At 39.6% G+C, this 12,289-nt stretch overlaps 1 protein-coding gene across 6 annotated transcripts in view; it reads left to right on the forward strand.

Moving 5' to 3' along the window:
- PITPNC1 (phosphatidylinositol transfer protein cytoplasmic 1) overlaps nt 1–12,289 on the forward strand; it is an 80,045-nt gene that overhangs the window by 43,083 nt on the left and 24,673 nt on the right. For all 6 annotated transcript variants that reach the window (XM_012578470.5, XM_072936975.1, XM_072936973.1 and 3 more), the window contains one exon: nt 8,339–8,410. In XM_012578470.5, the coding sequence (XP_012433924.3) occupies nt 8,339–8,410 (72 nt within the window). The remainder of the gene's footprint in view (nt 1–8,338; nt 8,411–12,289) is intronic.

Raw genomic sequence — 12,289 nt, forward strand, 5'->3', positions numbered from 1 at the left:
TATAAAGCACAAAGAGAAAAAAAATAGTGTGATAAAAAGAAAAAAATAAAGGGATTTAAAGGCTCAGATCTGAAAGGTAGAGACCAGGAGTTGAAACTGTGACAGCCAGGTTTGAAAACGCAAAGCAACAAACTGTTTTCCAATATGTGCTACAGGTACTTAGAATATTCATTTGATTGACAGAGGAAACGCAAATGTCCCAGAATGGACAGCAGTGATGAGGGACAGATTCTCAGCTGGTTTTGCCAGAAGAGACTTTTGCTAGGGTCTGTTAGAGTTCACATTAATTAAAGTTTACCTTTGATGGCACGTTTAGTTTTAGGATGGGAAGCTGACATTTGCTGTGTTGCACGATATCTCTCCATGGTAAATCTTTTCTTTAACTGAAAGTAAATTTGAATCTTTTAATGTGATTTTTTTTTACTTTAACTGAGAGAGGCAAGTGGAGATGATGCAAAGGATGGTGGCAGACAGAAATATGTGTCTAAATTTGAAATGCAATACATTATTAAAGCCAAACAGCAGTGCTGTACTCAGAGAATCTAAATCAGGAGGTGATCTCTGTCTGATCTGGTGAAACAACACCTGGTGCAGGTTGGAGGAAGGTACAGCTACAGAAATGTTCAAGAGCATCAGCAGAAGTGATTGCAGTGTTGAAGAGTCATGTAAAGAAAAATTAAATCAGTCCAGAAATTTAGAAGGCAGGAAAAACCATCACTAAGTGACAGTGTTAACTGCCTAGGGGAGCTGGGGACTAATTACTATGGTGCAAGGAAACTGAGCTAGAAGTACTGGGACGAGATAAGGAAAACTGTGCTTCAGACAAAAATCTAAAATATGTATTAATGGAGCTGATAGGCTATGAATTTATCTTCATGGAAAACAGAAACAGCTCCTTTGCCTCCAACTGTTGAATCTAGAACAAAAATGTTAAACATACGACTGGGAATAATTGCTGTTCTTGTCTGGAATATTTCTCTAAATTTGATCTTCTGTATCCATTAGAGAATTCTGAAGGAAAGAATAAGCCCACAGCCATTGCCCAAAATATGTAAGATAGCTTGGAAGCCCTTTTCCTAAAGATCATAAATTCGCTCTGAAGGACCTGTGGAAAATGGTGAGAGTCAAAATGAGCCTCATTTCAAAGAAAACTCATTCTAAAGGCAGGCCAATAACTGGATAAATAAAGCATAATCTTATCAAGTCAAGTATGTACTGCTCCATGGTATGTTCACACCTTATTAACCTTGTAAATTCCACTCTAAATAAAGAGAAGGACCTTAAAGGCTCAGCATGTTATTTCAGTTTGTGTTAGTGATTTGGAAGAGGATGTGAACAGTAGACTGAACCTTACTGACAGTCTTAAGGTTTTTCAGTTGTAAAATATGTAAGCTGTTGAGAAATAGCATTCTGGCATTTAGAAATGCAGTATGGAATAATTTCATCAATCTGATTCTCCTGTGAATATTACGGAATTCATAAATATGACCTTCTTAAAGACCTGAAATTAGGACATCTAAGAAACAATGCTCATCAGGCATTGAAAAATAATTTTCAGAATATTGTTCTGTACCATGGTTGTATAAAAAGCCAAGAGCAATTGGATGCATGAAAACAGGAATGGAAATTACACTGTCATGATATTAGTCCTTTGTAATCTGGATCCAGTTATGGTGGCATCTGCTTTAAGCGATGGTATTTGTTACACAGCAACCCCCTAAATTTGACAACAAGCACCACATCTGCTACTGGCTATTGACAACCATGTTAACAACATGTAGACCAAAAGCCACGCTTGAGATAATGAGTTTTACAGAACTATTGCAGAAGTGATGCTTTTGTGGAGTGTAATTTGTGCTATAGGGCCATGTCAGGAGAGCATTTGCAAATGCGCCTCATTAAAGCTGCCTTACAAAAGACTTCCTCTCAGGAAGATGACACATGGGAACTGTCCCAAGGAGTGCTGTATCAGAGCCGGAGCTAATTCTTGAAAGCTTCCTGCTGACATGGAGAGGGAGGAGGAAGTCAAAAAATACTGTCAAAGCTGAAGCCAAAGGAAGTCATCCAGATTTGGAGGTACTATTTAGGGAATAAGATATTCCTGTAAAGTTCAAAGTTTTAGTGGTTGGGGTGTTACTTCAGACCTGTATGTGAGAAAGTCTCCTCAAGATAGACACTGGAGCTGCTTTGGTTTTGATCTTGTCATTAGAAACTTGATAAGATATCTTGCTAAAATACATGTTTAGGTTTTATCTACAAATCCATTTATATTGTGATTAGGTTGATTTAAGATAATAAACCCGTGATCCCATATTTAGGATGCAGCAGAAATGCAGCCCTATAGGAGTAACTCCAACGGATTCCACTCCATAAGCAATTCCAGGACTTGGGTGTGGTCAGTTGCCTCCTGCCCAGCTACACCTGCTCCTGGGGAATGGGTGCTGTTAGCTGCTGGCTTTGGAAAGAATTCCTTTGCTAGTCAGGGGCTGGGGCCTTTTCCTCTCGGAAGATGGAGACAAGATGCCTTGCATCTCTCAACAACCCCTTGTGCACCAACTTATCACAAATATATATCTTTAGTGGAAATATATATCCTGCAAATATGTATCTTTAGTGGAAAATACTTAAGCTATTCACAGTGGCAAGAACTGAACTTTCAGGAGGCTTTGTTATTTTTATTTCTGAGGTTGCCCAGCAAGATTAGAAATAATTAACTAGAAAGCAAACTTGTGTCTACTGCAAACCAAACGAAAAAGAATTGCATAGAACTAAGTTTCTTTACCTGTATTGGGATATTGTTAGAAAATAAACAGCACAGTGCAAATATCCATTCAACCTGCTCAAGTGACAGTGGAGATTCTGGACAAAAAAAGAGAGGAGCCTCAAGCAAACAAACAATCAGATCATGTTTGGTGACTAAACCGTGGTACAAAACCTTCATGTGATTGAAGTACACTGAAAATGAGCCAAAGTTTAGCTCTCCAGCTGGAGTAGAAGGTGGTTAGGAAAAATACAAAGAGAATTTAAGCAAACTTTGGGTTTGAAGGTGCAGTTCAAGTGTTTACCAGGGATCAGTTCAAACAGATTTGCTGTTTGGCTTTGGTGGTGTTAGCAATATTTCAGTTCTGGGGCTGAAATATAAAAACAGCTGGATAATTTTTTTGTGCATAATTTCTGGACAATTGTTAGTTTCACAATTATATAGACAAAACAAACATTAAAATGGCATTGTTTGCTCTGTACAAGGAGGAGGAGCATTCCTTCAACATCCCAAACATCCTCAATATAAATCCAGAATATTAATGAAAATTAGTTATGGAACAGAAAGCAGGAGACAACAATTCCTTTGATGATTTATCACAATGACATTTATTCTTCTACAGCAAATGACTGAGGAAAATAAAATTATGTCATCTGGTATGTGTCAAGGCCCCAGAGTGAGAGTTGCTAAATGGTCCATTACTGACCTGCTGGTTTCTGATTACTTTTGAGAACAGGCATGTTTTGTGCTCCACTTAGCTGCTGGTTTATCCATGAAGTAAATTATCTGGAAGGAATGTTTTTGTATTGTTATTTTTATAATGAGATGACTTGAGAAGGAAAACAGTTGTTTCAGATAAACATTGCTGTAGAGTTTTTTCCTGTGTTCTCTTTATCTGATTACCAGCCCTTGAAATTTGGATCTAACCCCTCACTCTTCAGGGCTGAAACTTTTCTGCAGCTTGAGGATTTGAAGAGTCTGCATCAAAAATGCAGTACAAAGAATCCATACTGCAGGATTAGAACCTAATGCAAAGTTAATGCCAGCATCCTCCCATCTTATCCCCCCAACTCAGAAAACAGGCTCACTGATGCCATTGTCCTGGGAAAACACAGATTTATTTCCCTTAGTAGATTTTCCAGTAAAAGGAAGGACCTGTGTAATATTTGTAAGGAAAAAAAATACATTTTTTTAGAGAGCTGCAAACCTGTAATCTTATTTAATAGCTTAATCCCATTGAAACAAGTAATTCAAACTGCTTGGGAGAATTCCCCTTTTTCCAGCACTGCCTTATTCCAAAGCAATCCAGCCCCCTCTCTGAGGGATGGGACTGTCATTTCCACTTGTGCATGCTGCTTTTCCCTTCATTTCTTCTTCAATAAGCAGGTTACTGTTCCCATGTATCAAAGAAAGAGATCCTAAGGGAAGCAAAGCCAGAGATAAGATTTTTATAGCGGTTGGAGGCGACTTGTTACATCATTGCATCTCCAGGTTATTGTATACAATACAAACAGTGGTTTTCTTCCTCAGCTTGTTTATGAGAGTTTTGCTCCCTTGTTTATTTTCAAGCCCTGGTTTTGCATTGTTCTTTTCCCTTCCACTCAACATCACTTCTTTTTGCTGTTTGCCACCTTCCTGGGCTTATCTTGCTTTCCAAATTCTCCTCCCTCTCACTGAGTCACATCTTCCAAATGCCATCACCCTGCCCAGCCCTTTCCGTCTATTCTCTTCCAGCCTTGTCACCCTGATTGATGCTGGTTTGTGCCTGGGTGACCTGATCACACAGCAGCTCTGGGGGCTCACATGCAGAGCTGTCTGGAGCAATCTGATGGGAGTCCATAACTCCCCATTGTCCATTTTCCAAAAAGCATTGAATATTCCACATTCCACCATCCCACAGTCCCACATCCCCTTTGTTGCTTACAACAAAGTTGAGATTCCATTTCTTGTTCTCCGGTTTTTGACCTTCAATAAAGAAATGCTGTTGTTACTCCCCGAGTACCAAAATAGTGCCCAAAAATTTTGAGGATGTGATGTATTGGAGTGGAAAAGTTTTCATTTGCTTGAACACTCTCACTTCATTGTAGCAGTCACTTTGTTCTTTGTCTTTAGGCTCCATGGAGATTGCTCTCTAAAGAATCCAGTTCCACCTGTGTTGTCAGAATAATGCATATGTGACCAGATAAAAAAATCATCAGTCTGAGAAGTGGTGGAAGATGAGAGAGAACATTGCCTTGCTGGGTTTTTATGTTAAGATTTAGGGAAATATGCTTCTGCTGCTAAAAAAAAAAAAAAAAAAAAAAAAAAAAAAAAAAGTGGGATTAATTTTTACTGTACAGAAATAACTGCCAAGGATTGAAAATTAATATTCACAAGGAACAGGAGCGGTGAAGAGGAAGGATGAAAGGATGAGGTCTCTAGTAGGTCTTTGAACATTCTGCAGGCAGAAACTACATGGAAAATGAAACCAGCTGCAACAGCATTGATGAACTGGCATCGCTCACACAAAGCAGGTTCCAGGGGATGAAGAAGCCTCTCTCAGACCAACATATTTGCTGATATTCCAGTAATTCCCACAGCCACCTCAGGTGGAATTACTATGCAAAGGTGAATGTGACAGCCCTCTTTGTTAAATGACTGTCACACCCCGCAGGTGTTTGACTGTCTCTTTAAGACTTTGGCAAGTGTTTTGGCACACTTCGGTTCTACCCTGTTCTTGTAAGTGTAGCTCATTGCTATGGCAACACTAATCAATCATCATGCTAAAAATAGGCCTCGCGTTTTTCAAGAGGTTATATGTAGGGAATTGCAAACGCAACTGGAAGCTGTGCTTTCCATATGCTGCTTTCATTCCCTTCATTCTGATATGGAAATACCCCTGCTCACACTGGTAATTACTGGTTCACCCTCCTCTTTTTGCACTGGTGTTCTCTTGAGCCTTAAACGTCTCCTGGTTCTTCAAAAATCGAGGTGCCAAAAATAGAAAATTTAGGAGAACAAACAAAAAACCCTGAAGATTCCCCTTATTTGTTTTTGAGTGTCACAGGTGTGCTGGAGTATGACAATTTTTACAGGAGTTTATAAGACGTCTAAAAAATCTGGAGGTGACAATACCTGGAAATGCCTCCTTTGAGACCTTTACACAAAGACACCTTTTCACTGAAGACACTGTGACTGAAGATTTAGAATTATTCTGTAGAATTTAAGTTTAATTTCAAATTAAAGATTGAATTTGCCACTATTTCCTTCCCAAGAGGGGCCTTGTGTGCTGCCTCCAGTGAAATGGAGAGCTGGAAACAGTGCCCTGTGCATTCCTGTGTGTGCTCAGGATCGATTGCCTCCAGGTCAGTGCTGGAAGAACACAGGCCCCAGAGGAGGCAGAGCAGAAAGGGAGTGGTGCTCAGAAGAAAATAAGAATCTCCTGAAAGGTTTATTACCTACTATTCACTCCCCAGTTTGTTTCTGACTGTTGCATAACAATTTTAATTCCCATTTAAGTAAATACACTGCCACTTGAGGGGAAAAACCCAACTTTTTGCACGATGAATAATAGTCTTTTGAATGATGCATAAACAGTTTTCTGGTTCTGCCAGAGCCCTCTGCCAATTAGTCAGAGTGCAGCTGATGAATCATGAGACACATTCTGTGAAATGTTCAAAAATTTAGACCCTGCTAAGTGTTCCTGTGAGGCAGCGAGACCCCCCACAGCTGCTGGAGCAGTGGTTGCCAGCTAGTTGAGTTTCTGAGGGAGATTTTTGCGGTGGAGGACTTTCTGGTGAATTTGAATTTTCATTTGGGGTAAGCCCATGTTACCATTTATAATCTCAAGTGAGGCTGTTACAGCTCTCTCCTTCATACTAAACACACAGAGAGGCTGCCTGTGGGTGGCTTTACAGAAAGTGGCTCTCTAATGAGGTGGCTTGAGGTAAATGGCGCCATTCTTCTATGCTATTCTAAGGAACTCTGGTCTTTTCTTAATGCTTCTTTTTGAAATACAAGGTTAGGAGCTCTCTTGTTTTAATTAGAGTTTAGATTCTGGGTCACAGGAATCAACAACTAGACTCAAGCAGTGGCTTGTTGAGCTGCTCCAGGCAGCCCAATGCAGTCTCACGTTCAGTACATGGAACGGTGACATTTCAGTGTCATGACCTGACTCATTGCTGGCAACCTCCTGACAGTGATTGAAAATAGCAGGTATTTCTTTAATACCAAGGTCAAAGGGAAATCTGGCATTTGGTTTTATTCATAATTCCCTCTGAAACTGCAGCTGTGCTTCAGATCAGCAGCATAATGGGGTTTTGCCTTACATGGCACCAGAACCTTATTTTGAGGAATCTGTCTCACTTGTTTTTTTGACAAGGATTGATTCTAGATGAGCTTATTGATAGTGGATAGCCTGTGATCAGAAGAAAACTGAACAATGACTTGTTGAGTGATACCCATTGAAGGAGGGATGTATTTGCTGCGGTCTCCAAGGAGTTGCCTTTGATTTCAGCTCTTGCACTACACCTGGCCTCCTAAATGCCCTCTTCCCTTACTCACCAGCCCCTCCCTTGAGGAACTCTCTGAATGTTTTCAAGCCTGAACTTGGACCAGCAGCAGTGTGAACACTGAGGTGTCCAACCAGCCTCATTGTATAACCTGTATGTACAGCCCATGAAGGAGTCATTTGCCATAGGGGATTAGTGATGCATCACACAAGGAACTGGCAGTTAATGCAGGGAAAGCTTTGGTGACTAATGGCAGAAATGCTGAACTAGTGTCATGTAGAGCTGGTTGGACAGCTGTTATATCTGCCTGTCTGAAAACTTGCTTTGAAAGAACTGTGAAATGATAAATCAAATGTATGTGAAATATTTATTAGATGGGATTATGTTGCCTAGTATTACAAATCCTAGTCTGCATAACCTAACTAAGCTAAGCAATCCTCAGAAAAATACATTTATTCCCATGTAAATACAGAATATTAATCTTTAACAGGAAAACATTGGTGTATTTTTTTACATTATTATCTAAAGATTTTTTTGGATCTAGTATAAAGGAATTTTCACAGGGGCTCATAATCCATCTAAATTTCATTAATAGGAAATTATGCTAAAATAATTTCTCACTGAAAATTAAGAAAAAGCCTAACATATGAAAGCACTGCTGTCTGTTTGGTCAGGACCTGCATCTGGTGAAGTGTCCTTGGGTTTTTCTATATGAGGGATAGACTGGTCTATAATGAGGGATATTGAGTTGCTCTCAAGATCTTAGTGAATTGAATTTCTGACAGGACATTCAGGACATTCATACACTTGGGCATAGTGAGCATGAAAACCATTGCATCTAATTATTCTAGACTGCTTATACTGATTTATTTATATCTTCATTATAATTTTCAGCTTTAAGATAGAATCTCTGGACCCCTCCAGAATCATCAAACCTTTCAGGTTTACATTTTGGGAACATTTACTTTTTGTCTTGAAATAATCTGAAAAAAATAAGAAAGGTGATACCAAAAGGAATGTACTGAATATGTCAACTGATTAAGCAAGGCATATTTCTTGTGTTAAACTTTTTTTTTTTTTGTTGCAGTGTTCATTTTTGCCTAAATTCTCCATTCATATAGAGACAAAATATGAGGACAACAAAGGAAGCAACGACAGTGTAAGTATGACACCTTGTGCAAAAGTTGATTTAATCCTCTTTGTTAACCACAGTCTGGCTGGGGCCTGGAGGTCTCTCAGTTTGGGAAAAAGGCCCCATCAAACTTGTGCCTTTGCCCCTCCCTTGTGCCCTGGTCTTGAGCAGCAGCAGGGGAGTTACCTCTGAAGTACCAGGAGATGAAAGATCTATGTACACACCTTCCTTCCTGCCTCTTCTATTTGTTCCTTCTCTAAACACAGCATAATTTACATATGTGAATTTAGTCGTGTTGAAAATTGATAGAAAGTAAAGAAAAGATGACTGGGACTTTTTTTGTGTGTGCTTGTATTCCACTTTCTGTGTTTCACATTATTATCTCTGAATAAAGGGGATTGAATTCCAAGGAGGTGTCAGGAAGAACAAACAGGAAACTAAACAATGGTCAGAGATGAGAGGTCTCAGAAAGCAGCTTGGGGGAACAATGGCTGTGAACTTAGGTGATGCTTTTGGCAGTCACTTACCCGAAGTTAAAAATTTTCAGAGTTAGAGCTTAGAAATGAGAAGGACAATTAACTAAGCAAAATCCTCTTTAGAGGAAGGGTGGGAGTGAGTAGCCAGCAGCTGCTGATCAGAGAGGCTCAGGAGCAGAAGGCAGGAGGTCAGTCAGACTTTGCTGTGCAGAGAGCAAGGCAGAGTCTGCTTTTTCCTTGAAAAAATAACTTTCACTAAAGCTCAGTATGTGGATATTGAACCCTTGGGTTCATACCAAATATGTTTCTCCCTGTTTCATTTTGGTATGCATTGGTTGCAGACTTATGGGCAGAGGTTTCTTGTAGGCGTGAAACAAAGTTTAAATGTCTGGAAATTTGATCTGTAAAACAGAGACCCAGTGATGGGGTGTTTGAACTCATTCTTGAAAAGGAAAAAGGCAGTCAAGCAGATTTTAAAGGGTCTGAGCACAGCCCTCCAGTGTTTTGGGGTGTCTCTCCAGCAGCCTTGGTAAGAGGAAGGTGTTCTGTTCTCCAGGTGGGAGGTACATTTCCCTCAGCCCCCTGGGGCTGCCTGTTCATGACACTGACAGCTGTTGCACTGCTTATGGCAGAATAATTACATGTACAAGAACAAGGTGGAATTTGGAATAATGCTTTTGGCATGCAGACACTTTCCCACTGGGAACATGACAGGGATCATCTATTAACCACCAGATACCAACCACTCACAGTCGCTGCTACTCTAAGCCAGATCAGTGAGTGAGTTAAAAGAAGTGTATTACATTACCAGCTAGATGAACATTGTATAATTTATGCACTTTTTAATGTTCACTTCTGCTTTTTGGCAGCACTTTAATTCAGAGCAAGCCCACACCTTTGGTTTTGGGAGGGTGCAGACTAATTTTCTGGTGCATTATAATGTCAGCAGTGAGCAGACATGATCTGGGCTGCTGTCTGACCGAGGAAGAACTGAAGCTATTTAAGCAGAGTGAATTCTTTCAGTGTGTCAGCTTGTGGCTAAAATACTGTGAATTAAGCCCTGAATAGTATCCAGCCAGAGAATTCAGACAAAAGTGGCACAGAGTAAGCCCATGGTGGGATACTCCAGTGATGTAAATCAAAGAAACTCTATTCTGTTTGAATCCAGCTCTTCCAATGTCATTTTTTGCCAGGCTGCCGGTGGGGTAATATCATATTACCTCAGCACCTGAGTCACAGATTAAGCCAATGTTTGCCTAGATTAAGAAATTTCACTGACCCCTATTTGAACTGAGGAGGAAAAAGAGCAGGAGCGAATTAGAGGGTTTCACTCCAGCCCTAATTTCCCTGATTTTGTAATTCTGAGAACTGTGCTGTTCCCTGGTGTGGACACAGTAAACCAATGGAAGATCTACATTTTTGTGCTCCCACAACCTTTATCTGGGACCACAGACATGACTAGTACAGCACTGAAATGCTGGAAGGTTCCTAAATATGGAGAGGCTTCTGTTAATCAAACACCTTGGAACTAGGAGCAGGAGTCAACCTCATTCCCATTACCCAATGGGCAGGTTTAAACCTCCCTTAAGAACTTGCAAAGTGCATTTCTCCTTTGTGTCAGACGAGTTTAAATTAAATGTCACTGTTTGTCTGGGTAGAAAACAACAGGAAGCATAGCACCTATAGATTCCTATAAATTTCCATAGATACACTGTATCTGCTATCAACTATCAGCCTTGTCTGATGAATCCAAAAAAAACTTCTGTAAATTTTGCAGTTGTAATGCAAAATAGACTGAATGAATATTAATGTTACAGTAATGAGGGCAGTAATACAAACCTGATTTTAACTCAGCTATTAATGTATTTTTTTAGATCATACAGATTTCTTGAAATCTTTGCACTCTGATCTATTCTTCATTTACATACTGTCTGATAAAGTAGATATTGATTGTGAAAAGCAATACTTAGACATAAGGATACTAAAACTAATTCCACTGATCCATGAAAGAAAGCAAATATAAATGTCATATAAACATATAAACATATAAATGGTTTCCTGTCATTTGGTAGGGTGGGATGTTATTAGAATTATTTAATTGAACATGTTGTGTTGTCTGGTATAATTCTACCTAGTTATTGCAATATATCTTGATGCAAAGTTCCTACTGATTTTTCTTCCCATTTGGCATGATAGAAGAAAGTAGTAATACTAGTGAAAGATGGTATCTGCTCTGGAACCCAATTTTTTTATGTTTTAGAATTCATTATCATCTTAAGCTATTTTAAATGTGTTAAAGCATTCTTGTTCCAATCTGTTAAAGTTTGCAGTTGATTTGCACAAATATAGACACTGACAGAAAGAACAATGGATAATAAATGTCTTTATTTAGGTAACCTTGTGTAGTAGTGCAGAACCATAAATCCACTGAGCTGTGATTTCAGTGCTCAAAGCAGCTGATTTTAATTTATCCCATGTAGTTGTTCCATGGCAACTCTATTCTTAGAAAAACAGAGTCAGTGTTGGATGAGCATGTGAGTACATCAAATATTGTCCCTGCTACCTTGTAGCTTTACAGCTTCATTAGCACTGTCAGAAACTGGACCAGTGAGTCAGGCCAGTCAGTATTTCCTCTTGCAGATCTTTTAAATTAAGTCAACTTCTTAAAGAGAAATTTTATTTTGATTCTACTTTTATTTTAAATTACAGAATGGAATCTTTAAAACTTAGAATGTTTTGTGAGATGTAAATGACATGGGAGGTGGCATCTAGAGTCCATGAAAATATTGCTTCCCTTTGTATCCTGAGCTGCTTCCATTGGTCAGGGTGGCATTGGGCAGTGCTGGGCAGGGGAAGTGCAGGTGCCTGCAGCCAACAGCCTCAGTGGGCACAGAGCAGTGTAAACAGGCACAGCAATCACACCCTTCTCCCATAGCAAAAGTAGCTCTTTGGGAATTTGAATATAGATAGATAAAGTCTGCATTCTGAATATTTAAAACATAAAGGACATCCTTACAGAGAGAATTCTTACAGGAACCTACTGAGTGAAATGATAGAAATCTGGGCAGGAGGGTGGGATTTGCTGCTTGTGTGTCAATAAATAGGGTGTGTGCTTTCCATTAGAAGACTTCCTTAAGCTCTTTTTTTATTTGGACAGGTATTTTCTTTCAACAGTCCAGTGAACTGCTCAGTATTTTTGTCACAAAGGACCAATTTAGTGGAACTGTCACCTTGTTCTCACTTTTCTCCCATCTCTTTTTCTTACAGTTTCAGTGTGCACTACAGACACACATTTTGGTTTTTTTTCCTTTTCGTGGGGAATGCACCAACTGTGCCTTGCAATCAGCTGTGTTGATTACAGGGCCACACCATATGGCTGCAGTGACTGCGGCAATCAATGCCCAGCCATGTCACACATGGCAGTGCCACA

This window comes from Taeniopygia guttata, chromosome 18, assembly GCF_048771995.1.
Source record: "Taeniopygia guttata chromosome 18, bTaeGut7.mat, whole genome shotgun sequence".
In the NCBI taxonomy this organism is placed as follows: Eukaryota; Metazoa; Chordata; class Aves; order Passeriformes; family Estrildidae; genus Taeniopygia; species Taeniopygia guttata.